Consider the following 27,986-nt stretch of genomic DNA (forward strand, 5'->3'; position numbering starts at 1 on the left):
GAAGCAGTGGTTGGAGTTTATGAGAAAGTACCGGGTTTGTAACTTTGTAACTTGCTTTGTTCTTGAATTATTGCGACTACAGTCTGTCTGAGGCTTTTTTTTTTTTTTTTAAAGAAATGTCTGATTTTGAAAAGAGTATTTTGTCAAACAGGTCATAAAGTTTAAGATAATGTCTGCTGAGGTTATAGTGATGATTGTATGAGGTTAAAAACTTCGCTGCTCCGGTTGACTACCAAACTACTAGAAATGTCTTCAGTTTCCAGAACTACTTGTGTGTACATGCACTGTGGTAGAACAGGTGCTAATAGGTTTGTCTCACTTTAAATAATTTCAAAGGGTCCACTAAAATAAAATTCACAACAGACAACAGCAACAACTCAAGTTATCCAGACATACAAAGAAAACAAAGCGAATTAGTCTTGGACACAGGTACAGAAGTGTATTAAAAACATTGTGAAAAAGCCTTTTTTGGTAGTGAAAGCTTCAGAATGTCTCCTGTGTGGAGAAACCAGTGACACGCATTGCTCAGCTGGAATTTTGACCCGTTCTTCTTCAACAAGCTGTTTTCAAACGCCGAAGATTGTGAGTCCTTTGTATGGAGATATTTAGTCGTTGCCATGGATGTTTGCTTAGGTAGAAGTCAGGTGACTTGGTCATTTCTAGCAGTTTTAAGTAAAACATGTATTTAAATTACTGATTTTTGAAGTGTCATCATGTTAACATGAAAATCAACTAATCTATTTTACTTAAAAGGGGAAAAAACTCTATTTTCTTACATTTAAATCAGGGTGATAGTCCTAAAGAGTTAATAGAGTCTTACTAAGCACATGATCTGATCAGATCTCTACACACGTTAAGCTCTCTGGTTCTCGTGACTTGATTTATCTGAAATCAGAATGAAAGAAGCCAAACTGAAGCGTGGTTCACAGTGTACAAATTTTACTCCTGGACTTGTTTACATGGCCAAAAGTACACAAGCTTATCGAGCTGTGACTTGTGTTTAAAAAGAAACATACACATTAGTCATGAGGAACTCAAAGACTGCTGAAGCTTCCTTCCTTTCTTAGATTTGGATTTAAAGCAGATCTCACACATCTATATGCCCCTTCATGCATGTCAGTGATTGGTTCCTGTGCTGCTCAGAACTCTGTGTCCGTTTTTAAAAGAGAAAATCTTTTAAAAACGTAACCTGTAACCTTATTTTCTCTATAGAGAAAATAAGGTTTTTCAATTTTTACAAAAAAAGGAAAATGTTATATTCTTATTAACATTTAAATATTTTCTCTATAGAGAAAATAAGGTTACAGGCAGCAGCAGCTTCTACACTCAGCTTCTGTCCTGTTCAAAGCTGCACAAACTAGACAGAACCTCCTGTCATAGGAGGGAATCTAAACTCAGCAACTATTGGCTGCTGGTTAGGAGGCGTGGACTCAGGGGGCCAAAACAGGCAGACCGCAGCAACAGGGAATAAGGTTTCATAATGTGGACATACTAAAGTAACCGGCATTTCTTGTCTTCCAAACTTATTTTCATACATTTAGAATTTGTTTTAAGTGCTTGATAGAAAAAAACGCATCAGTCAAGTTGTTTCAGCCCCAGCATACACACACACTGCTTCATCTGTTTTACATGGCTGGAAACATAGTTTTACTAACTAACCTCGGGTTCTTCTTATTTTGAATCAAGGAGATTGGATTTCTGTGATTAAGACCATAAACTCAGAAGGAAAGCCCGTATTTGTTATCACTTAATCATTTGGGTTTGAACACTGACAGTGAATGTTTGTGCTTTAATGTTAGAAATGGACAGAAAATGAGTGAAGTAATACAGAAATGTGTATCTACAGAGGTTTTCCATTTCAAAACAGGGATTGTAGATCATAACTTTGTGTCTGTATGTGTAATGGGGTTTACTGTAGTCTACTTCTGCTTCATTAAGTCTTTGTGCCTGAAGGAATTTGATAAGCAGCTGCTCACCCCACATCTAACTAAAACACATATATAGAAATTAAACAGGATGGAAAGCAAGAAGACATTTTGTGTTTTAAACATTTGTACAGTCTATGTGGCCTTTATCTAAAGTTTAAGAGGACATCTAGGTTTTCAGAGATGTACCATTCTCTAATTTGATGATAGACTGAAAAGTGCTTGTGTAAGACGTTCACGTCTTTGAATGTTGGTTCACAAAATAAACCTGCTAAAACCTTCACCACAAATCTATTCCTGATCTGTCTGCTGCGTTCCTTGGTCTTTCTGTTTGTTCTCAGATGTTATCTGACAAACCTCTGAGGCCTCAAAGAGCATTTGCATTAATACTGATATTAAATTACAGATGTGTGTACTCTTATATGTCAACAAACTTCTGAGGGCAAATGATCGCGGCAGATTTTCTGGGATTATCAGAGGTAAAAGGGGTTTAATACCAAAACCAAACCTTTTCATTCCGTTTTAAATTAATGCACTATTGTGTTAGTGTATCACACAAAACGTGGAAACCTAGCTGCTGGAAATTAATTAAATTAAATGTCAATTAAAGTGACAAGGCTTTACAAATTCCCCTGCCAGCTTCTGAGATCTTTATTATTAATGATTGCTTTTTTAAATATATTTCCACATACTATATTTTCATGTTTCTATAGGTAATAAAATGAGTATTTCCAAGATGACAAATAACCACAGACTTGCATAAATTTGAATCGATAAAATGAATCAATAATGTTAAAGTCTATGTTGGTTTGCCTCTGTTAAAGATTGCAGTTCGCCTGCAGCCTCCAGGGTGCCAGCCCTGATCTCTCCCTGCAGAACAGTTGAAGTCAGCTCAGCACAGTGGGCTGATCTCGTCTGAGAGGGTGAAAGGAAGAAGGAGGGATTGCTGAAGGCAGGGACTTACAGCTGCTGTCCCGCTACAGATCGTGCTATCTGACAGCGGTGCTCTCCAACCCACGCTGCACCACCTCTGTACCGCTTCGCTTTTTTTTTTTTTTGGTAACTATTCGGCCATTTTTACCCACCAGCCTCCCTCCTTTTTTTTTTTTGCACATAGCCCTTTGTTTTTACCCAATTTCCCCCCCCCTCCTCGCATCGACTGTTTTTGTTTTCTTTTCCGGGGCTGTCCTTCGGACTCGACTGTAAGTTTTCCACGTGGAAACCCAGACTGCAACAAAAAGTTAGAGTGCGGTGCATCTCGCTGCTGTTGTGTTTGGACTCCATGCTCTGTTTGCCACGTTTCTCCAATTACTGCCGTTTAGTAACATGCCGTTCCCGTTTCACAGCCTTCTCTACCTGCACAGTGCTTCTGCTGTGTTGTTCCATGCTGTGTCGCTTGCTTACACATTAACTTGCGCTTAATTTGAAAGTGTAAAGTGAAAAAAATATATAGGTCAAACTTTGTTGCAAAAGTTCTTTTAAACTCATTTAAATTGAGCTTGCAAATAAGCTTCCTTAAATCAGTTTTTCTTGTGTGTGTGTGTGTGTGTGTGTGTGTGTCCTGACAGTTTATGTATTTTTGTTGTTGTTTTTATTTTCTGTGATATTACTGTTGTACTTCTTAGCTTTCTGTGCCCTTAATGATGGATGGCTGGGTTTATACTGGAGCAGCCCAGTTCCAGGCACCTGGTCCTGCATTAATTTGAACTCTGCTAATGTCTGCCACCTCATAATTATCTTGTATGATAATTACCGACCCGGCGTGTGTTAGTATGTCACCTTTTAATCACTGGCTGTGATAATGGACCACACTTTAGGTTTCAACCTCTCTATACAGGAATTAAGCTCAGATAGCAGCTTCATGCTGCCTCTGACATGTATTGGGGTGTTACAACACACCTGATAGGTTGGTCTTTCCTCGACGTTTTTACCAAACAAAATTCAATATGTAACTTTTTATAATAAGATGATTTTATTTAAGTAAAATATTGAATTGAGGCATAAATCTATAAACATCCAGTTGCAGGAAGACATTTCTCTATATTTTCTAGTCAGCATGAGAATCTCATGAGAAAAAAAATCATAATATTGTTAGAAATATATTTAATACTGTTCTAATAATGTTTTTTACTTTTACTGTTATTTTTGATACAAAGTCTTATGTAAACATCTGGAGTAAACACTTGCTAAATGTATTTACTTTTGATTTATTTTTCATGTTGCTGTATTATTCTGCTGTCTTCTCTCCATAAAGCCACACAAAACTAACTATCTAATATTAGCTAATTAATAATTCAGGCAAACTATGCTATTTTTTTAATCAGATATTTTTCCAAGAAGCCAAATGGGATGGAATGGAGTTTACAACTTTCTTTCAGCCAGCTGATTGGCAGTATGCAGCAGCATGTGTGGGATGGATTGTAAAGTATGTATCCGCGTTCTATTTAGCATGAGAAAACTTCCTCTGGTATCTTATTAAAAGTAGTCATTTAAATCATAGGTACGACATAACAAAACCAGTTTGGGGTTTTCAGACTGTTATCCCTGTTTTACCGTCATAGCAGAAACTGACCCATTGTGAATTGATAGAACTAAAATTAGTTGTAAAGATATTTTATTTTGTAAAGAAAAATGTCTTATTGGGGTTTTCAACCTGGTCTGTTGTGTTCACAGAGGTGATGGCCTTCATTGGGCGTGCAGTCCGGCGCCTCGTATCGGCAGCGCGTCCCCCCGTAGCCCCGCTGTGCCGGACAAGCTCTCGGTCTTACAGCACTGAACACACCAGTGAAAAGAGCGTCCCCTATGAGAAGACACTCAAACAGGAGGAAGGAGCCTCCACAGGACCCACTAAGCCTCTACCAAGGTTAGCCAGAGAGTTTAACATGTTAAGATGATACTTCAGCCAGTAAATTTTGCAGTTGAAAAGTTAGTTTCGTGTTTCTGTTTAGCAGGTATTCATGAAGGTTGTTTCAGCTCTGGATATTCTGTCTTAATACAAATAAATATCAAGGCTGATTTTTTTTTTTCTTAAAGACTCAAACTGTAGATTTAGCATTTTTTCAGCCCAGCTTTAAAAGTTCCTTCCTGTTCCCTCAGGTCAGCTGATGTGGTGGTGATCGGAGGAGGTAGCATCGGCTGTCAGACCGTCTATCATCTGGCCAAAATGGGGATGACCAACGTAGCTCTGCTGGAGCGAGACAGACTGACTGCTGGCACCACCTGGCATACGGCCGGTAACTACAACAGAATTAATAAAAAATGTTGAACTAAAGTCTTAGGTTGTGTAAGTAAGAGTTTCTGTCCCAGATTGGGGTTTTGTCTAGAAGATAATTGTCCCTGTTCAAATCAATGCGCATTCAATCACACACCTCACATCAGACTGTTTTCTCAGGCCTTCTGTGGCAACTCCGTCCCAGTGACGTGGAGGTGGAGCTCCTGGCCCACACCAGGAACGTGATCAGCAAAGACCTGGAAGAGGAAACGGGCCTTCACACTGGCTGGATCCAGAATGGAGGACTCTTCATTGCTTCCAACAAGCAAAGACTGGATGAATACAAGCGCCTCATGTCGGTATGGACAGCGACTGCTTGGTTCTTGATTGCCTGTAATATAAAGTGCCATGCACTAATGGATCCTTGTAATAAGTGTTTTATTAATATAAAGTATTTGATTTCATAGGCTCACATACAAACATTTAAACAAAATCCAGACAGAAATTTTCGTCCGCACTGTTTCCCAACAGCAGTACAGATAGATGACTTATAGAAATTGATTTTTTTTAAACACATTGAAGTGACAGGCTTAAAGGTTTTCACCATAATGGGCACGGTTCACCAGATATGAGGATAGCGAGTTTATGTCCTGTGGTCGTTAGAGATCCTTAATAATTTGAAATAGCTTTTTATAGTTTAATTATATCCAGACATTTATAGTACAAAACCTAATCTGAACCATTTTATGCAGAATAATCAGTTTCTATAAAGACGTTAAATGCCCAAGGCTATATGTCTCAATAAGTGGTTTACTATTCATATATTAGATTTTTTTTTTTTTTTTTTGGAAGAAGGCACAGTTTATGTTTTTGTGCTTAAACTCTAAAACAGTTTATATATAGCCCATTATGTACCCAGTCACACACCACATATTGCAGCATATTATCTATTTAATAAAGATCAAGACAAAAAATGTCCAGAATTGTCAGGGTGTGATGTATTTATTTATTTTTATTATGACTGAGTGTTTATATATTTTTCATCATTACATAACTGTATCAGAACTAGTTATGGGCAAATTTAAATAGGTAGCTTTATAGCAACATTCCCAAGCTTTACACTGGATTTTATTAATCAGAAAACTACCCCGGAAGTTGGAAAACACATAAAACGTGAATTCAAAATCATAGAAAATAAGTCAATTGGCATTTGTGTTTCAGCTGGGTAAAGTTTATGGCATCGAGTCCTACGTTCTGTCACCTGCGGAGACTAAGGACCTTTATCCCCTCATGAATATTGACGATCTGTATGGAACGCTGTATGTTCCCAAAGATGGCACCATGGACCCTGCAGGCACCTGTACCACCCTGAGCAGAGCTGCTACAGCCAGAGGAGTCACGGTAATTTGGGCTAATCTCTGTTGTGCTGGGTTTTTTTTTTTTTTTTTAAAAGGGAGATTTTTGTACAAAAATGTCAATTTACAAGATCATGCAAACACTGCTGACTTTCAATTGTTCAGCAGACAGATGCTGGCACCTTTCACAAAGCCGCAGAAGATTATTGCACTTAGAGTTCTTGATTGAAGAACACTAATGGAAAGTTTAGTGGAAAGACAAAATGAAAATGACACACAAGGAACATACTCCTTGCTTTATTATGCAATTCTGCTGCCTCAATAGAATTGTAATAAAGCCCATTCAAGAGTTTGATGCAGATTCACAAAATCTGGACTGCAGCTGGAGAAAGGGCTTCATGATTCACCACTCACGGATTCATGAAGCCCTTTCTCAAAAATCCTACAAAAATCCTATAAATTAAATAAAGGACAATGACTGACCAACTTTAAACAGTTCTGGATGTCAAATGTCTTGAGGTATTACTTTACTGCACTTTCCTGTCTGAATCAGGTGATTGAGAACTGCCCAGTGACCGGTATCCAAGTGCGAACGGACGACCTTGGGGTCAAGAAGGTTAAGGCGGTGGAGACACCTCATGGAGCCATTGAAACTCCGTGTGTGGTGAACTGCGCAGGTAAAACTCAGAGGAACTTCACCTATCCTTTTGACGATGTAGCACGTTTTTACGTTGCTTAGAAAAATGTCAACACATTTGGACGAGGTTAAAGAAAGCAGTAGGGCTGAAACGATTCCTCGAATGATTCGAGTACCTCGATTACTAAAATTCCTCGAGGAAAATTTACCTGCCTCGAAGCTTCGTTAATTTATGTTTTATTAGTTAGCGCACGTGTTCCGGCCGGGACTTCATTTGCGTTGCGCGGAGCTCTCACTTCCGCCTCTGAGTTGTTGACAAAAGCTAAGTCTCAGCGGCATAAAGTCCAATCTTCAAGATTGGCCCGTGGGGATTTTATTGATTGATGATAATGCCCGACTTTTTATCGTTTTTGGGGAACCAATAAGCATCCTTAAAATGACTGGGGGATGCCTGGAGTACGGCAGCATTTCTCCTCCGGGGCTGCTGGTTGAAAGCGAACGGCGGGAAGAGCGCTGAGGTGAGCGGATAGCCTGAACAGGGCGGGCGGCTGAGTAGCTGTTGCTTACCGTGTAAATGTAGCTTTACCGACGAACCGCACAATAAATTTCATATCCCGGTCTGAAGAAACGGGTGGCGGAGCGCATCGTACATGGCTGGTAGATGAGTTTCTGAGTGTGACCAGTGAAGGTGTCGTAAATATCCCGTATTGCTTCCCCCCGTGTTCGTCCCCCGGTCTAACGGTTCGTCAGTCCGCTGGTCTATTTCCTCCCCTCCACCCATCTTACGTTCGTTCATTCGCCCTCTCCTCCCACTCCAGGCGGCATTTCCCGTATTTTCAAACCCAAAGCGTGACAGGTTAGGTGGCAAGGTGAGTTTAATTAATCTATTAAACTCACTGAAGATGAATACATAAACTAAAAGCTGGATTGTAGACATTTTTTATAAGCATATTTGTGAGCCTGCCTCTTTGTTATTAAATTCAATATAATTTCAGATTTTTCTATAACTTTTCTTCTGGTTAACTTAGAAAGTGAGCTATTATTTTTACAGGTTAGTTTTCTAAACTACAAAAAAGCAACTGTTAGGGATGCTTAAATATGAAAAATTGGACTGATATTGATATCTGATAGTAACACCGGTATTATGCCAGATTTACCAATATTTCATTTTACTTTTTTTTTATCCGATTACTCGATTAATCTTAAGAATAATCGATAGATTACTCGATTACTAAAATATTCGTTTACAACAGCCCTAGAAAGCAGCATTGGAGAATTTTGATTCTCCAATGCTGCTTAGCATTTCGGTAAAGTTTGTTACTTACAGGTGTGTGGGCCACCAGACTTGGTGAGATGGCTGGAGTCAATGTTCCTCTTATTGCCATGCATCATGCTTATGTGGTGACAGAGAGGATAGAGGGCATACAGGTGAGATTTCTATTAATTATTCTTTGCTTTGGTTCACCAGACATATTGTTACAAACACTGGGCCACTTGGTTTGGAAGTTGAAGCTTTCCCATGTATCAGGTTAATATGACCAGCAGGGGTCACTATGACCAAATAAATTACTGCTCCTAATTTTCCAAGCTGTTGTTGGCATGTTTGGAGGAGAGAGAGAGAGAAAAAAAAAGAGGTTAATTTGTATCTATTATTTGTGCTTGCTTTGGCTATGCTTGTTTACGCTACATAGCACCCGAGAGACATGAAATGTAAAATGCTTCAGTGTATCACTGCAGTTTCCGTCCATCTTCTGCTTGTTTAATGCAGTTTGTGTTCATATATCCTCTTCCCCGAGAGGCTGGTGGTTTTAGAGTGGGCTGTCAGCACTTTCTTGTGTTATATAGTTTAAGAGAAGCTTAACAAGCATTACCTCTCCATCATGCACACAGACGTCAGCCCACCCACTAAACAGATGTCGTCAGGGAATCTGTTCCCAGTGTGTGCAACTTGTCAGGTCAAGCGCTTCACGCTGTCCATGCGTCTGTATTTGTCATTGTGAGGCTGCTGTGGAGGTCTTTGTATGTTTCTTTTTTTTTTTTTTTTATATGTGTGAGTGTTACAGTGTTCAGTATTGATCACATGGAGCTGCCACACTGAGCTGAGTGCAGAGGAGGGAGAGGACAAAGGAGCAGTTTGGCTTCCGTTATTTGTCGTGAGCGGCTTTTAAAATGTCAGCTGGCTTGCTGGTATTTTGGTTTTGTACCCAAAAAGTCGATGGAGTCTGGGAAGGATGAATACAGACCAGACGGTTTTGACACGAAAAACGATTTTGCAGAAAGATGCTCTGGCACACGAGAGTTCAATACATCTGTCCAGTTTTAGAATGTGATGTCAGGAGCTTTGAGTCAAAGTGTAAAACAATTCGAAGGTCGATTTGATATACGTTTCCAGTGTTGTACATGTTTAGTCTGTGCAATAAGTGGTTCTGAGATCAGCTCCCACAAAAACAAACCAGACTTGTTCATATTGAAAGTTTTCAACCTAAAACATTGGAACCAAATTGCCAAATGTAATCCTTACTCAGTAGAGATAGTTTTACTTTTCTCCTTCTCTCTCTGCTCTTTGGTCCTGCTCTGCATCCATAATGCCTCTTCTTTAACTCCTCTTGAGCTAGGGGTCATAGTTCAAGTATTATTTGAGATTTTGTAAAAACAATATCTTGTTATCATGGTTTTGCGTCATAGCAAGTCATATAACACACTTTGAACAATCTTGGATGTGCAAAATCCTGTTGCAATGCTTGCAGCTAGCATAACATTACAGACACTACAACTGCACCAAGTATCAGGAGTTTAGTTTTAATGCCATTACAAGTTTATTTTGTTCATATTGGGTGTATCACACATTTTCTGAGCCAGTTTGCTTTGTTTGCATTTGGTAAAACTGTTCACTGCAACTGGACTGCTGTTGAGACTTTCAGTCACTTAATAACAAAGGAGGAAAATTGAATAAAGATTTTTTCCTTCATTGTTTATTATCCATATCGGATATTGACTGGTACAGCTTTAGATGCTTTCGTCTCCTTTATTAAGTGTAAATATTTTCAGTATTACCTACTAGAATGTACCGTAATGAGGAAAACACACAATAACTCTAAAGACTAAACAATTAAGTGGGAATTATAAGTGAAAACAGTTTACATCAGATGCCCTTGGCTTGCATCTGAGAGTTCTTCCGACTAATTTCAGCTCTAATTACTGAATCCTTTTAACTTTTCTTTTCACTTCTTGCAGAACATGCCAAATGTCAGGGACCATGACGCATCGGTGTACCTGCGCCTCCAAGGTGATGCTCTGTCTGTGGGTGGTTATGAGCAAAATCCCATCTTCTGGGAGGAGGTAACCCTAAATATTATGCGTTGTTCTTAGATTCTGTCTGGAAAAATCTCACATCAAATGGTTCTGCACAAATGGAAAAGCCTGCGATATGCAGTAATGATGGTGAATGTCGCGATAAATATGTGATTTCCATCAAAGTAATATTAAAAAAAAAAAGTTCATATCTTTAAACTTTGGGTTCGCAGCAGACATACAGACATAATGTGTGCGCTCTTCAGCTACTGGAGTTCAACACTTTGTTTCCATTTTAGCAAGGTTTTATTGAAAAACTTGCTTTTGACTGAAGTCTGCTTTTTTAAAGTGTGAAACAACTTAGCTGCCGCTTCTTAATTAATGACTTGACAATATCCCAAAACTATTTCTGTTGCATTAAGTAGCAAGTGTTACCACACAGTTGCAGTCAGACAGAGCCGCAACGTGTGGCTACTAAATAATTAGCTAATGTGTGTTGTAGTCCTGGCATTTTATTGCAATTTGCATATTATGTATAGGGATTGTTTCCCCCTATTGTAAACTAATAGTGAATTGCAGTATTTATATTTTGAAATGGTCAAAAAAGACTGATAACTCTAATTGTTTTCACATTTTTATACAAACAACTGAAGCAAGTTATAATTTCGGTTTATTACATTTTTTTTTTAGCAAATAAGACAACTGTTCCCATAGCAACACAAACTAAAGGCTCAGGTGTCTGTAGGAACTTGTTTGTAGGTGTTTCAACATGTAACCGATTCTAATTGGTTTCCATTTTTGGTACTAAAAGTGACAAAATTAGATTTTCAAAGTTTCTCTTTCTTTCCCTGTAATAAAAACCAACCCAGTGAGGGAAACAAAACAGGACTTGGTTGTTGTCCACAAGAACTGTCTTTAACAAGAGCACAACATACTTTCCAAAGATCAATAAACTCGTGTGATTTTAATGATTTTTCTCTGATTCGCCCAGAAAAGTTTACTCTCTTCACCTTTTTGCGTCAGAGATGGCCCTCATTGGATTATTTATTTCAAAGCATTTCTTCTAAAAATTTTTAATTTCAATAAAGCCAGTTGAGAAATAAACCGATTCCAGAGGGGTTAGCTTTTGTTTTGCCTATGAACTAAGAAGTGTTTTTCTCTATTGGATATGTTCTGTAACATCAGAGGGAACAAAGCGGTGTCATTGTGTCTTTTGCACATTTATGTTGGATTTAGCCCCTCACTCCCTACAAATCTCTGGTTCTTCAAAGCAACTTAATCCCGCGACAGGAACACTCACAATTACACGGAAGACATTAAAAAGACGTCTCTTTTTTCAGGGTCTTGATGATATCTTCTTGCTTCTTGCTCGACCTCCTCAGCTTCTTCCATTTCTGCAGCCTGCCAGTCCGCATATTCCTCTGTGGTTTTTATGTGTGAGAAGATTTCTTTGTGCGGTGGCAGCTTCTTTTGTTCTCGTTTGGTAGCTGAGGGTTCCTTTGATGTCTAAGGCGGATGGAGAGGGGGAAAAAAAAGGAGGCAATACATAAAGGAGAATTAGTGGGAAAACAGTGAGAATCGATGCAGAGCGTGATGATAAGCAGGACCGATGGGTCGGAAGGGACTTGGAAAGCTGTGCTGCTCCCCAGATGCTCCAACGGAGTTCAAATATGTTTGATAAAACTGCTGCACAGAAAAAAAAAAAAAGCAGGCTTACTAAATTCCTTTTAGATTATCTAAGTTGACATGATCTATGTTGGATGCGAGGTGATTACTGCTTCTATGCATACACAATAGGCACTGAAGGTTTAGTGCTGGTTGAGTTTACAGCAAGTGAGTTGGAGAGAAGCAAAAAGATGAAGCTCAACTGCTCTCTATTGAGTAAGACGGGGATTCGAACATGCTAATCAGTTGGACTTTCTTCTTGGGTAGCCAGGATGTGGTTGATTTGTGGGATCTCGTTAAAAGGACTTTGAATTACAGGAAAAGTACGTGGAATTTTAGACATTTTTAAAGCTGTAACCTTTTGAAGACGTGCCGCGCCTTCACACAGGTTACAGATCCATGGATCCTAGGTTGAGGGAAATTTAAACTCTGCACCAAATTGAATCGTTATTCATCTTGAGGAGAAACTTTTTTCACTGTGCCGTTTGGGTGATGTCTCAGGCAGTAGGGAGAGTCAGAAGTATTGTTTTGGGGCTATAAAAATGGAGAGGTTTCACATTTCTTTTGCTCGCTAAAATTTATTTGAGTTCATATTTGGTACAAGAAAAATACAAAATGGACCCCCCCCCCCCAAAAAAAAAAACAAAAAAAAAAACAACTAATTTTCTGTTTCCATTTTTCATCTTTGACTTGCTTGCTCTCATGGAGTTTGGATTTATTCCCAATGTTTCCTAATTTCCCAGGTGTCAGATAAGTTTGCCTTCAGCCTGTTTGACCTGGACTGGGACGTATTTATGCAACATATCGAGGGAGCTATAAATAGAGTTCCTGTTCTGGAGCAGACCGGTATCAAGTCCACTGTCTGTGGACCAGGTACAAACTCACACACTCTCGCACATAATGATTTATCATGGACTCATTGCAAAGTCCATAGTAAATTTGTTTAGGCAAGTAGTAAAGTGGATTCAGCTGTTGGATTCATTTCATTACAGATGAGGATTAATTGGTGTTAAGTTCCTGATTCGTCCTTTTTAAGCTTCTAAGCAGAGAGGCCTGACAATTTGAACCAAAATAGGAGAGTAGGAAACTTCACGTTAAAGTAGCAACAGCAGAATAAAACAAAGGCTTGCTTAAAATTATTTATTTAATAAAGTGATTACCAGCACTAGTCCTGAAGGGCCGATGTGCTGCAGATTGTAGATGTGTCCTTGCTGAGATACACCTTATTAAAATGGCTGAATTACTTCCTCAGCATATCACCTTGGTCTGCAGAGTTCTGTTAATGAACCATTCTTATAGCTCAGGTGTGTTGACTCATCAGGGAAACATCTAAAATATGCAGCACACCGGCCCTTGCCCTGGTTAACCAGAGCTTTGTGAAAATGGCAAAATACGATGAAATACCTTTTATTTTATGTTTTATTTTATGTGTAAACATTGCATCCATACATACTGTCCCATGTTTGTCAACAATTTAACTAATCGTCCATCAGTCCATCTGTAATTGCACGATTTAAGCCAGTCCACTGGAGAAATATATACTATAAATTCATAATCCACTTTTAAATTTATGCTTAATAAAACAGGCCACCATAGACAGAAAACTGGGTGTGGGAAAAATAGCAGAATTTTAACTATGTAAAAATGTCAACTCTGTGGTTTTTACCAGAATCTTTCACCGCTGACCATAAGCCGCTGATGGGAGAAGCACCAGAAGTTCGAGGCTACTTCCTGGGCTGTGGCTTCAACAGTGCTGGTATGTGCTGCATCAATTTAAAGAAACAAGAAGAAAAGGTATTTTTCTAAACTTCACCTTAAAGTTAACCGTTGAAATATTTGATGCGGAGCTTTACCTTGAGAAATCTGAAATGACGCATGAAAGGCTGAATAAACTTTTTTTAAGAGCGTAAATGGGTAAGCAGGAAAAACGAGGTGAAATGTTTGGATGCTTTTAACAATCTTTGACATGGACTTATATCTCTGTGTACGTGGGCCAAGGCACAAACAAATATTAGAGAGGACTTCATAGACCACATACACAGTCTTGTTCATGCACAAGTCACTCCATTACTGCACTGAGCCTCTGACATTAGCCCTGGAAAAATATCAGTATCTAAGAAGTGTGTGACAGAGAGAGGAGGCGTAAAGGCTGAAGTAATCAGCAAGAGCTTTAATAGGCAATTGAAAGAAAGCTTTTTCTCTGCAGAGAGCCGTGGGGTCAAGCACACAAGATGTTCCGACAAAAGATTGGGGGGTTGGAATAAAGTTGAGTTCTGAGTGGGCCTCAGTAAAGTGTTGTCACATATTACATAATACTGTGACCTTTTGGCACATTAATATCTGGTTCTGTCCATTAACCTGAACATTATGTCTAGGTAAGGGTTTGTCAAGTACTATTCTCCTTTTGGGGGGGGGAGGGGAGGATTGTACAGCTCTTGAAATTGTTTTGTTTAAAATCTAGAAGTGGTTTGAAGTTGAGATTTGTATGGAGATGTTTTTCCCTCTTTTAAGGTACTGCTGTCGCAGTGATCTGTTTCCTGTTATGAGAAAACATGTAAAAGTCATCCACATGTACTGGGACCTGTGGTAAACATGGCAAAAAAAATCTTAAAATAAAACTAACTCCATCAGTAAAATGAAACACAATACAGGGGCCGAGTTTGTAAAAATGCTTTTTTTGCGTAAACAAAAAAAGCATTTTTTTTTTGTTTATGCAAATCTAATATCACCAATTCTTAAGGAAAAATAAATCATTTTACACAGGCACCCTGGAAAGAAAAGGGAAGGAAAAAATCGAGTTCTGGTGTGAGTGGAAGCAGAAGCATGAGGGCTTACAAGCAGACACTCGCACGTCAGTGTGGTTATCTCAGGTGACATTTATCTGTGACACCTCGCCTCGCTGGTTCTCACCACTTTGTCTGGGGTGAACTCCATCATTCTCCTCTCACCCTCCTCCCTTTTATCTCTCAATCCATCCACCCATCCATCCCTCCATCCAGCTGGCCTGCCAGCCGTTCAGATTTCCTCCCAGGCTCAGAGTTGACTGTTCCTGGCTGCAGATGAGTGAAGTGATGAGAGATGGAGGAAGAGGACGTGCGGGGAAAAGATGGAGGGATGGAGGGATGCTGCTGCATGTTAATGTGCACGCAGCACACATTGTGCAGCACTCGCAACGTATGCAAATTACAGGCAACGCAGCACAAGCAGGGGGGTTGCTACAGGGACCCAGCTCATTAACCCAGCAGTTCTGGGACTCGGTGGATTACAGCGTTGGGCTGCCGTCGTTTGTTTGGTGAATGGTTGGAAACAAACAGAACACTGCAGCTGTTGGCCAGATGACGAGGTCAGATTGCTCCGGGGCTGCTTTGAGCAGGGGTCAAGTGTTGGAATAAAGGTTAATGCAGTCCTCTGTGGCTCAGTCGTATGTCACACAGCAGCTGCGGCGGCAAAGGAAAACGTGGCTTTCTTCCTTTCTTCAAATTAATTTGACTTTCTGTCTTTCTGACAATTTGGACCATCAGGCAGGTGGAAAAGGGAGCGGAGCTTCGGCTGCTTGTTAAGGTTTTCTCTTGTTTTGCCTTCAAGGCCACAAGCAACAGAAGCTTCATCTGGAAACAAAAGGTTTCTTTAATCTGGAAATTTTTATATCCATATATCTAGTTTACGAAAGGTTGTCAACAGAAGACAAACTAAGCATTATGTCCTGAAGCCGAAGGTGAGAACTTGAGTTTGTGGAAGACAATTTTTGGGGGTTTTGTGTGCACATTGAATGCCTCACAAAAGCCTCCATTCACCTGCAACCACTTACCTTAACATATTTCTGCTGATTTTACGCTGCAAGATTATGTGTTTGACTTGCGAATTATATCATCTATCACACGAAGCCTCAGTAAAATACATTGATGTTTATGGTTACACTTACAGTACTATATGTTTTAATAAACGCTTTACATGAGTTTAAAATGAATCTGTTTCTAGCTTCACGAAGTGGATAGCGCTACTTCTGAACTAATAGTTGTTGGTGTGCTTTAGAGCAAAACATGTAGATTGTTTTTGCTGTTTCCCCTCCCCCCATTTTATTGAATACTCCAGTGCACTAAAAGGAAACGTAGGTTTCAGTTCGAGTTTCACCTAAAGACTGTTAGGTTAGATCAAATCAGCAAAGTTGAGCTGATCTTACATAACATTTCAATGTTCCCAACATTTCCTCTTTGTCTTTTTCCATCAGGTATGATGCTGGGAGGTGGATGTGGCAGAGAGCTCGCTAAGTGGATCATACATGGCCGGCCAGAAAAGGACATGTATGGATACGACATCAGGTATATGGGCATGCCTTAAAAAGACTCTTCAATGGCATTTTATCAAATGGCACCAGGAGCCACAGCTTGCATTGAAGTCTGGAGCAACTTCTTTACTGAGCACTAAATCCCTCTCCCTCCTTTCTCTAGACGTTTTCACAGTTTGCTGACAGACAACGCTCGCTGGATCAGGGAGAGGAGCCATGAGTCGTATGCAAAAAACTATTCTGTAGTGTTTCCCTTTGATGAGCCACTGGCCAGCCGTAACATGAGGAAGGACCCTTTCCATGAGGTACGGCGGTTACTCATTGTGTTTCACCAGCATTTACCGACTGACAAATAACTTTAACGAGCAAGTCCTGCTCCTGTTAGGATGCCTCGCTTGCTTCAGAGTTATGCTGGGTTTTTTGCTCCATATTGTGCTCCTTATGAGAAAGAAAATGAACAAAAGGTTTACTAAGAAGTTGGCCATCTGGGTTGGATTCAAAGTAAGCTTTGACAAATAGTTTTGTAGGCCATTTCCTATGCTGCCAGTTTGCCTGAGACTGACAGTGATGAAAAGCTGGCTCAGCTTATCACCTCCCTGGTTCAGTGAAACTTCTTATCTGGAATGTCATATTGCAGTTAGCAAATCATTTCACCCCTTTCAAGTCACCAGGGCATCTCCCGTCAACTTTGATTACTTCCACTATTTCCATAGATTGCATAACTGTCTTTTTTTTTTGTCTGTAATTTTGCCTTGTCAAGCACCGACACTGTCTCTCTCTCAGTGGGTTTGCCTCTCACATTTCTTCAGTCTTCTCTTTGCCTCCTCTCCGTCTCGTGGCTGATTCAAAGTGATGGCATAAGCGGCGTAACTTAGCTCTGCAGTGACTGCGTTTGCTAATGCATGACTATAAACGATCCACTCGGCTCTGTTGGATAAGTTGTGGATGTTTTTCAGCTTTGTTTCTCTCCTTGGCCTAGCACAAACTCTTAATGGATTTCACCGCCATGTTTCACACACTAAAGAATCACTTAGAGACATACTTTTTTTAAATATTTATTTAACTTTAACTGTTGGACTATTACCCTTGCATGCATGAGTTTTCTAGAACAAGTTATGGTCCCATAAGTTTCATTTGTGTCCCAAGCTTGATTTATTTAGCTTCTGTAACACTTTACATCAGGGGTCCCCAAACTACGGCCCGCGGGCTGGATCCTGCCCGCCTCCTCATTTGGTCCGGCCCCCTGAACAATACCAGAGCATTCAGTGTTTTTTTTCATATATATGTGGATTTTTCTTCAACCACCAGGGGGGCTCTTGAGCAGATATGAAACTTAGTTTCCCTCAATGAAATATATACTAGTCACCGTTTCACTCACGGTTTTTTTCCATTTGCATTCTGGGTAAAAATCTATCTACAAACGCGAATATGTCGTCGGCAGTAATCCAGGCCCCCCCCGTCCACAGTTTCACTCCCCCCCCCCCGTCAACAAAAGTTTTCTAAGGTTTTTTTCTCGAAAAACTAAGACCGGCCCCCGACCAGAAAAGGGAACAGTTATGTGGCCCTCGCAGGAAAAAGTTTGGGGACCCCTGCTTTACATGCATACATAAAGCTTTCTGCAGAGGTTCATTAAACATGGTGCAAAATAAAAACAAAAAATGAAAACTAAAGGGGTGATGGAGGAGTTATTTAATGTAGTCTTTTGACTACATGAAGAATTAAAATTGTAGCAATGTAAAAAAAAAATGTTTGAAATTTAAATTCTAACTCTTATATTCTATACTTGACAACTTAGATCCTTGAAGACGGCTTAACCTGCCTTAATGGGAACACTTGTATCCATTTTTCAAATCTGAAATGACACAGTGTTGTAATGCACTACCGCTAGAAGGTATGCTTTAAGGTATGACCAGGCAGGCAAGCTGTCTCTGTGCAAATAATGAGACTTTCTACTTATAGGAGGCAATATGTGGTTATTTCAGACCATCAGCAAGTCATCTCTGACACTGCTGCTCGCACGCTTTCTCCACCTCGGTAGCACAGATGGTAAATATAGCTCAGTGTGGGACGTTTTGGCAAAAGACAGACAGCTTGATGCCTGCTCGGGAGAGAGCATAGCACAACATACCTACCAACTGTGGGCGACTGTCAGTTTTAGCAAGGAGGATGGAGAGCCTCGAAATATCTTATCTGAACAGTGTTCAAGAATTAGGAAGTTTCTGCAGCCACTTGATATAAACAAACGTGGTACAACATTTTATTTTTATTTTTTTTATCAGTTCCTCCATTAGTGGAGAAACTTCATTATCTCTTCTAAATGCAACAAATGTCAGCGACTGTCTGCAGTAATCATTATGTCTGCATTTGTGTTGGATCAAGTTGATGGACTGGCCTTTTGTTTCATTAGCTTGTTGATGCAGACAGATCAATAGACTCAAGGAATAACATGTTGTTAGAGCAGCTCTAAGTTACTAAAATTGGTCCTGGTCAGTAATCTTGCTATTGCAAGAGATAGATGGATCAATTTTGTGCAAATAATTTCCTTCAGAAGTCATATAAAAAGTAAATAGACTCCAGTTACTGTTTTGTGAGGGCCTCTGAGGTTTACTAGAGAATATAAGTGAGCATGAAGACCAAGGAGCGCCGCAGAAAGGCCAAGGCGAATGTTGTGGAGAGGATTGTAGCAGGGTTAGTGGCTCAGTCAAAGTCCGGATCTAAATATAATTGGAAGTGTGTGACAATACTTAAAAAATTGCTGTTCAGCAACCCAGTCTGACTGAACATTTAGTTGGATTTCACTTTGTGCAACAGATTAAAGAGGGTTAAATGCATATGCATGTATTTTCATTTCACTTTGAAATTACTCTCTGCTTTGTGTTGACATGTCCCATAAAATTCACTGTTTCAAAATAAACAATATTTTGTTTTTTTAACCACGGACTTGTATTTTCAGTAAACACTGACCGGTGGATTGGCAATATTCTCAGCTTCGTGTGCCCTCTGTGCATTCTGCAGCGATTTGATTTGTTTTTGTGTTTATTTCATCACTCCAGGTGCTGACAGAGCAAGGTTGCATGTTTCAAGAGAGGCATGGTTGGGAGAGACCCGGCTGGTTCAACAAAGACGGGCCGGCTCCTGTGAGGCTCCTGCAACAAACACACACTACCACAGACTTACTGCTTGTAGTTGCCATACTTTAACACTGTGTTTGCATGTCTTGTTAAAAAAAAGCCTAAAAAGTACGATTACTACGGAGCTTACAACATTAGGAAAAACGAGAACTACAAATACAAAGAACTCCTGGGCAAAGAGTACACCTTCGACTTCCCTCCGCATCACGATGTGGTAAGTTACAGAGAGCAGAAGTGTTTGTGTCTGGAGTCAGACAAAGTTCAACAGCTTGTTTTCTCTGTCAAAACACAAGTTAGTCTGATGAGTGTGAATGTTTACTTTTCAGTCCGCAGAGCAGAAAAATTGAAAGACTGAATGAATTTCTGTCATAAACAAGTAATGGTGGTGGGTACCAGCAGTGGCTTTAATGGTGCATAAAGAGCTTTAAACCTCCAAGCTAATTTAGCAACTTGACAGACACTCTGGGAGTGAAATCTGTGATTTTTGCCTTTAACTTCACTCCCCTGATGAATTCTGCTCTTTGTGATGCAACCCCGATTTAAGCCTTCTTCAAAATAAGAAGATGGCGACGTGTTTTTTATTATTTTTCTTCAGCGAGTGTGTTGAACACGTGTGCTGAGTTTTGCTGCTTCCGATGCAGATTAAGAGTGAGTGTCTCTCATGCCGACACGACGTCGCCGTGTTTAACATGTCCTACTTTGGGAAGTTCTATCTCACCGGACCAGATGCCAAGAAAGCAGCCGATTGGCTCTTCTCGGCTGATGTCAACAAGAAGCCAGGTTAGTCGGGCAACTGTTTGAAGAAGCACACGTGCACACACACGCACACACACGCACACACACGCACACACACACTGCTTACCTGAATGAAATGAATGATTCATGACGAGGCCTCTGCAGAATTTGATGAGATGCTTAGGGAGTGATTCAGCCCTTTCATTCAGGTGTGTTGGTTTCTGGGACACAACAAAAACATGTAAGACGCCGGCCCTTTAAGGCTAGAGTCAGATAGAGCGGGGTTATGCATGAACTGTTTGTATTTGTAAAACTCTTGGTTTTTTCTAACTTAAAATGAAGTTTGCACATGGATTAACGAAGCAAATTATGCAAAAAAAACAAAATGATTTATTTTTATTTTTACATGGTTGCAGACAGTGTGGAGAAACAGTTCTCCACCATTAACAAAGCACTGTAGAGCTGCATGTGTCTGTGCAAGACTATCCTGCCATGTTTCCTTTAAATCCAATATTTCATACTTCTCTGATCATTTTATCTCGGAGGCAATTACACTACATCTCCCTCCAAGCCTTGTTAGATAATCCTTTTTGAACAGATTTGTATTTGTTAACAGTAATCACTCTTTTAAATTACAGCTGATGAAGGCATCAGCTGCACATATTTATCTGTGACTGCAAACATTAACTCTTTTAGGAAATGGATGAGCATTAAAAAAATGGTGTCACTTGTAATTAGTTATAGAGTTATTTGATTTTGGAGGTTTTCTTGATTCTTTATAACAAATGTCTTTGCAGTAAAATATGCCACCTATGCTTTGGCACATATTAGAGTCATCCGGCTGTTACCGAACTTGTTTCCTGTCAAGTGGTGTGCTATAATAATTAAAAAAAAACATTTTTGGTCATACATATATTCAATAGAGAACATCCAGTTGCAGAGTTATTTATGGTATGATGCTCTTAGGAGAGAAAATAAACCATGGATTTGGGGTGATTTTTGAGGGAAAGTAAATATTTAAACTCTGAGCTTGCACATATTCAAGGCTGCTCATATATATAGTGCATTACATAATTCTTCATATTCATTGAATTTTTTTTCACATTTTGCCTCAAATTTTGATGCATGACTTCTTGCAATAGCTGCCCAACAGGCTTTCTTCCGGGTTTAACCTTTGTTTCGCTCCATCCATTTTCTCACTGACTTCGACCAGCTTCTTCTGTGGTCCTGCTAAAAAAAGCAACTCTGTCGCACAATGCCGACTCCACAATAATTGTTAAAACTATCACTTTGTCGAGATAGTAAAGTATAAGCCAGATAATCTGTGAAAAAAATCGAACTCTTTTGTCTTCTCCCAGTTCTTCCAGTACTAGCTGCATAAATACACCGCTTAGCAAATACATAAAAAACATATTTTTGTGAAAGGTATGTACTGTAGCTTTAAGTGAAGATATGCCACTCTTTCCATTTTCAGATTATGGATTGGTATGTGCTTTGTGAGAACGTAGAATCGTGTTTTCTGACCTAAGTAAAGGGGCTAAATGCAAATTGACACTTCTAATTTTTATTCTTTTACTTAACAGGCATGCACTATTTTGTGCTAGTCTGTCACCATAGATCCAAATAAAATGCATTGAGGTTCATGTTGACCATGTGGTGACTTTTAAGTAAGATCAATAGGCATGAATGCTGTTGCAAAGCACTGTAAATAAGTATTCACTGACAGGTGTGTGTGCATGTTTCAGGTTCCACTGTGTATACGTGTATGTTGAATAAAAGAGGAGGGGCGGAGGCCGACCTGACGGTGAGCAGGCTGGAGCCAGGCGCTGCCAAGCTGCCGCTGGCGCCGCAATCAGATGGTGAGAAACAGACTGACGTCCTCTTTTTGAGAAACTTCACCTGAAAACACAAACCAAAGAACTGAGTCTGAAACAAAACTTGGCCGAAAATGTGAAGAGATGTGAGGGAAGAGAGAACATGGGCAGAATTATTACTTATTGCAATCACAGGTGAATATCTTTACCCAAATGCCAGCGTTAATGAAAGAAACTTGAGTAGGATAATTTTCTAAGCTTCCTCCATTTATTCCATCAGCACGAGTATACAGGAATGAAAAAGTCAAGTTAAACAGTTGGATGTGATCACGTCTGCATTGTTATATTGTTTAAGATGTTAGCTGGCGTCTTCATACGACATATAACGAGAAGCTAACGAGTCATGCTGTATTTTTCTGCTGGCTAACTGTGCCTAATCTTCTCAAATTACTGGCCTCTCTTGCTCCAGGTGATGCATACTACCTTGCCATTGGAGGCGGAGTCGCCGAACACAACTGGAACCACATTCGGACGGTTATTCAGGACCAAGGCTTCCACTGCCAGCTGACGGACCACTCCGAAGACATGGGGATGATCAGCATCCAGGGGCCTAAGAGGTGGGACGAGGAAAGAAGGTGGAACGGTCGTCATTTATCCCTACTTAAGAGAATGGGGAAATCATAATGTAGGTCAAATTTATGATTTAGTCATTGAACAGTAAAGATGGCTAAACTTCACAGATGTTTAGCCATCTAAACATCTAAATAGTTTAGCCGCTATTTTGTTTTTTTAATTAACAGCATGTGAGCTTGTGCTCAGAGTAGATAAGCTGCAGAAAAGACGATTGGACCAGGATTTCACAGTACAGATGGACAGTAACCTAAAACAACTAAAAAAAAAAAAAAAAACATCTTATAGTGAGGCTAGAATCAGTTGCTTGATCTCAATCTCAAAGAGCTACAGCACAGAAGGAAACGCTTCAGCATTTAGTAATGTAGTGCAAAGGAGGAACTAATCCACTGATCTACATGCCAGCAAAACATTCTCATCAGGGTAATTTTGTGAAACGACAGGGTGGTGGGCGGGTTTGGTGCCCGTCTCCAGGCGGGCTGCCAGCCCATCACAGGGCAAAAGCACCTCAGTTAAATTTATTTTCTATGAATTATTCAGAGTACCAATAACTCTGGCAACAGTTACTTTTGTAAAATAAATATAAACAAAATTGCAGAGGAGAATTTTTGTAAATATTTAATGTAGAAATACGTAATTGAATTAAAGATTTAATAAAAGGTTAATATATTTTTTCCCTTATATTTAACATTCATCATGATGAATGTCCAGAAACCGATCAGTTTTTTTTATTTTACTGATAAAACCTGCCAAGTCCATGACATGAAAGGCGTTTTAAAGGCTTGTTTCCTGTTCTTTGTTACTCTCTTCCTTCTTTGTTGTGTTGTTCACTCATTGTGAACATCTCCTCCATTGTAAATGTGTTTTCATCACATTGAATAATGTTTCACGTGTAGAACTGTCCTTGTGGTTTTACTGAAGCCGTAACCTTTGGTTGGTGACTCGCTCAGGTAAATAAAAAAAGATTGCTGTGAATAACCGGTAGCCCATGTTTGTTCTGACTTCCTCCAGCATTTCTTTGTTTTTTTACTCGCAGAGCAAGCAAGGCCAACTTTACTTTTTCTTGATCCCATTCTGTGCTCACCTCAATCTAACTTTTCCTTCTCTCTCACCTCCTCTCCTCCCCACTTTTCTGCCCTCTGCCTTTCTTCTTCCCGCTCACGGAGCTGCAGGGTCCGTCCACCCCTGTTCTCTGTGTGGGATTTGTCGATATCTTTTCCTGGAGGCCTTTCTTTTTTCTTTTCTTTTTTCTTTTTTTTACCCTCTGTTCTCCTCGGTTCCTTTTTTTTCTCCCTCTGCGGTGATCGAATAGATCTCCTCGTTTGTCTTCTCTCACTGTTCCTCGCTTCCTGCTTGGTCGACCTATTCTGAGTCACCTTGCCCCCCTGCTTTCATGGTCTTCCTCACTGATCTGCTTACGTCAAGCCAGGAATAATTATTTCAGTCCCCGACTGTAGTCTAGCAACGACAAGTCGCTTCATTTGTTTATGGATCTTTTTTTGTAACTGTGTGTACGAGATTGCAGTTTGTGTTGTCTCTCTCTCTCTCTCTCTCTCTCTCTCTCTCTCTCTCTCTCTCTCTCTCTCTCTCTCTTTTTCTCTTTGCCTCTCCAAAGTACCATATTCATGTCTTGCCTGGTTGAGGAATTTCATAAAATTACTCTTCCTCTGTCATGTTTTTGCTAACTGATGAAGCAAATTGATCCCAGTAAAGCTTGAGGAGCATGAAGATGTGTTCACAGTGTTTACAGAGATGTGTTGGGGTTTTCTCTCCCGATGACGTCTCACTTAAGTTCCCCAATGAGAGGAACCTTTGATTTTCTTTCTCTCAGCTTGGCATCATGTTTCAAAGTGTGAAACTAATACTCAGCCGCTTGTTTAGATAATTATTAACAGTATGCGTAATTGATAGAATCATGAAACATCCCGTGTGTATGCACAGCTGAGAAGTCAATGCTAAATGGACAAAAAAAAAAGAAATAAACGACAACAAGAGCCTCCTTTGCTTCCTGGCTCTTTAATTCTCTTGAGAAAGTTTGAGAGCACAGTTTGAGGTAAACATCAGCCCGTATTAGCTCAAGAATAAAGCTTTATATTTGTCCGTGCCCACATCCTTCTATATCTGTTACATCACTTGCTTTCTAGAAAAAGGGACTTGCACAAAGCTGCAGAAGCAGAACCTCAGTCATTCCACAAATATCCACACGCCTGGCTTCCTGCCACACCGTGGCAAAAAAAAAAAAAAAAAATCCTTAAAAAGATGTTTTCTCTGTCTTCCCACTCATAAGCATATGAGGCCAAGAGAGCAAAAATAAAATATTTATTATTTTGTGTTGACTCATCATTATGTAATATTGATTTCAGTGTAGCTTGCAGGAGGAACGATTGCATATTTTCTTCAAATTCCAGTGTTTCCTGTTTGAGAGACATTTTAGTGACCTAGAAATCAAATAATAACTTTCTTTAATAATAAACTTACAGCTTAGAATTAACAACTTTGTGCAATTTTTTTTAAACAATTGTTTTGCACATCCTGTGTTTAGTTTTACACCAACTTTATAACTCAGATAGCACAGAATATATGCAGATTGTGAAAATGCCCATTTAGTCCAGCAGATGGTACCAATTTGTGCCTATTGTTGTATCAGATTGCAATTTTTTTTATCAGCCACAAACAGTGAGGGGCAGAAGTGATGAAGAACACAAAGAAGAGTGGAAGAAGAAAAATATTTTATAATTTGGCTCCATCTAGACCTAACAAGGTGCATGTGCCTTAACTAACTCAGTTTGAAAAGTTTAAGGACTCGAATGGTGTAACTCTGCTGTACTTTATTTAGCCTTTCTGTTATCTGCTGGAAATATTGCTCTCTTCTTTCTTGCAGCCTGAATGAACCACAGATGTGTTATGAAAATGACAGTTCCTTTTAAATAGATTCTTGTCAAGTTTCTTCTCTTGCTTTTGTCTTTAAACACTGAACTAAAAGTGGAAATGACTAACGTCAGCCATCAGCAATGATTGCGAAATGATAGTGCTTTGAAATCGTGTGTTAAACGATCAGAAACAGATTGGATTTTTACGTTTCTAACTGACTAGTCACCAGTCGGAGATGTTGACCAAATAGTCACCAATTCATCTTGCGAGCTGATTTCAATGTACTTCTCTTTTGTTTACTCAGTCCAGCAATTTTTGGTATCTGACTTTACATCTAGCTTCAGAATGAAAAATAAAACACAATCCCATGTTTGCGTACACTTGGCTCATCTGATTTGGTCAAACATAGGTTGAATGACTAACATAGTTTGTGACTCTGTTTTTTTTTTCTGCCTTAACAGTCGACAAGTACTGCAAGAAGTTTTGGATGCAGATCTCAGCAACGAAGCGTTTCCCTTCTCTACCCATAAGCTTGTGAACGCAGCAGGATATCAGGTGAAAACGCTAAGAATCACACTCGGTCATGGGCACCAGTCGTATACTATTGAGTAAAAGTTTATTACTTTTGAGATTTGCTGAATAGAGATTCCTTTTTAATTGTGTTGAGGGAGAATAAATGATAGTTCTTACTAACATGTCAAATCAGTCCATATATGAACTGGAAACCCTAGTTTAATTAAATGGGACATTTAATTGAATTGTTAAAGTTTTATACCTGCACATAGCTGTATACGTTACTCCTATTGAGGCTTAATGTGTTTTTTAAAATGTACTCTTATGATTTTGGCATCAAAATAAAAAAGACAGATTATTATAGATAATATAATGGATAGTAGCAATTACTATATTGCACTATTTTAGCAGGGATGATTGTGGCTTTCTGTTTTACATTGAACTGTTACATTCCAGTCTGTCGCATACTTGTTTAATAACTCTGTAAGGTGTCTGTGATTTGACCTGTGATTTCTGACCTTCTGATTAAAAGGAGAGAGCGTTGCACTCATTACAGACTCATGCAGCGGCACATATCGGCACACTCAGCCTCAGTCTGTTTTACTTTCTCTTGCATAAATTATGCAAGGTCCCAGCGATTGCGATCTGCATCTCCATTCGCCGCTGCAGGAGCGTGTGGGGATGTGTGCCGAGCGAGGCGCTTGTGTTGTCTTCCAGCTGGTTGTTGGCCTTGTCTCGGTGACAGTTTAATGGTTGCAGTGCTGTTTGTGTGAGCAGAGCTCTTCCTGCCCCTCCGCACCCCCTCACAGCTCATTAGACTCTCTCGCTGTCTGTTTCTGTTTTCCTAACTTGTCAGCGGCAGCAGTTGCGCAAGCATACACATTTATCTGTATAATTTCATGTCGTGCTTCTGTCTGTATGTTTGTTTTTTGGCTGCCTGGTACATGAGTGTGGTGGTGTGTGAGGCATGCATGCATGCCTCACACATATGTGTGTTAGGGTCATATGCTCAATGTACTAACCTACGCTGAGCTTGGAGATGTGCATATGGTGCCTGCAGTGATCCCTGACTGGACAGATGGACTTTCTGTCATTGCACCAATTGCGAGAACCGTTGGAGAAGTTTCCTTTCCTCATTTTTTTTTTGTCCCCTTCCACATTTCCTTTCCTGCTCATGTGGTGTGTACTATCTTCTCCTGTCAATATTTTTGCAAACATTTTCCTTACCCTCTTCCCTGACTCTCATTCATTTCTTTTTCTGTTTCTTGCTTTTCTTTGTCCAACTAGATATGCGAATGAGCACAGATGAACCCTCGTTGTGGCAGCTTGATTCTCCACACAAATACCTCCTCCTCCTCTGTAACCCTCTTTTCTACCCGGTCTGTCATCCAGGTGCGAGCAATGCGTCTGTCATTTGTCGGAGAGCTCGGCTGGGAGCTCCACATTCCCAAAGACTCCTGTTTTCCCGTCTACCGTGCTGTCATGGCCGCCGGTGCAAAGCATGGCATCATCAATTCAGGCTACAGAGCAATCGACTCTCTCAGCATAGAGAAGGGTAACGTAAACAACTTAACATATTGAAATTCAGCTCAAATAATGATTTCCTCTCAACATTTGTTTCACTGCAAAGTCGGTTTTAGGAGGGGAGGTCTTGATGCTCATAAGCCCGTATTCCCGGTTTCTTAATTAAAATTTCTTCAGGGTACAGACACTGGCACGCTGACCTTCGGCCCGATGACACACCTTTGGAGGCGGGGCTTGCCTTCACCTGCAAACTGAAGAGCTCCATCCCATTCCAGGGCCGGGAAACGCTGGAGAGACAGAAGGAAGAGGGGCTGAGGAGGCGTATCGTCTGTTTCACCATCGATGAGTCAGTAGATACTCTGTCTGAAGGCTGCAATTAAGCCTTCAGCAAAATGGGAA

At 40.0% G+C, this 27,986-nt stretch overlaps 1 protein-coding gene across 1 annotated transcript in view; it reads left to right on the forward strand.

Annotated features, from left to right (window-relative positions):
* Positions 1-2,678: 2,678 nt before the first annotated feature.
* The window catches only part of sardh (sarcosine dehydrogenase), a 29,101-nt gene continuing 3,793 nt past the window's right edge, over positions 2,679-27,986 (forward strand). Inside the window, exons 1-20 of the mRNA XM_014993867.2 lie at positions 2,679-3,127; positions 4,599-4,788; positions 5,022-5,158; positions 5,317-5,495; positions 6,358-6,537; positions 7,045-7,168; positions 8,456-8,556; positions 10,363-10,467; positions 12,828-12,957; positions 13,754-13,840; positions 16,313-16,403; positions 16,533-16,674; positions 19,423-19,506; positions 19,601-19,714; positions 20,142-20,280; positions 21,981-22,094; positions 22,519-22,666; positions 26,012-26,105; positions 27,456-27,618; positions 27,765-27,933. Coding sequence (XP_014849353.2) covers positions 4,604-4,788; positions 5,022-5,158; positions 5,317-5,495; positions 6,358-6,537; positions 7,045-7,168; positions 8,456-8,556; positions 10,363-10,467; positions 12,828-12,957; positions 13,754-13,840; positions 16,313-16,403; positions 16,533-16,674; positions 19,423-19,506; positions 19,601-19,714; positions 20,142-20,280; positions 21,981-22,094; positions 22,519-22,666; positions 26,012-26,105; positions 27,456-27,618; positions 27,765-27,933 — 2,486 coding nt within the window. The 5' untranslated portion in view covers positions 2,679-3,127; positions 4,599-4,603. The remainder of the gene's footprint in view (positions 3,128-4,598; positions 4,789-5,021; positions 5,159-5,316; positions 5,496-6,357; positions 6,538-7,044; positions 7,169-8,455; positions 8,557-10,362; positions 10,468-12,827; positions 12,958-13,753; positions 13,841-16,312; positions 16,404-16,532; positions 16,675-19,422; positions 19,507-19,600; positions 19,715-20,141; positions 20,281-21,980; positions 22,095-22,518; positions 22,667-26,011; positions 26,106-27,455; positions 27,619-27,764; positions 27,934-27,986) is intronic.

This window comes from Poecilia mexicana, unplaced genomic scaffold, assembly GCF_051168715.1.
Source record: "Poecilia mexicana isolate PSO_F unplaced genomic scaffold, ASM5116871v1 scaffold_12, whole genome shotgun sequence".
Taxonomy (NCBI): domain Eukaryota; kingdom Metazoa; phylum Chordata; class Actinopteri; order Cyprinodontiformes; family Poeciliidae; genus Poecilia; species Poecilia mexicana.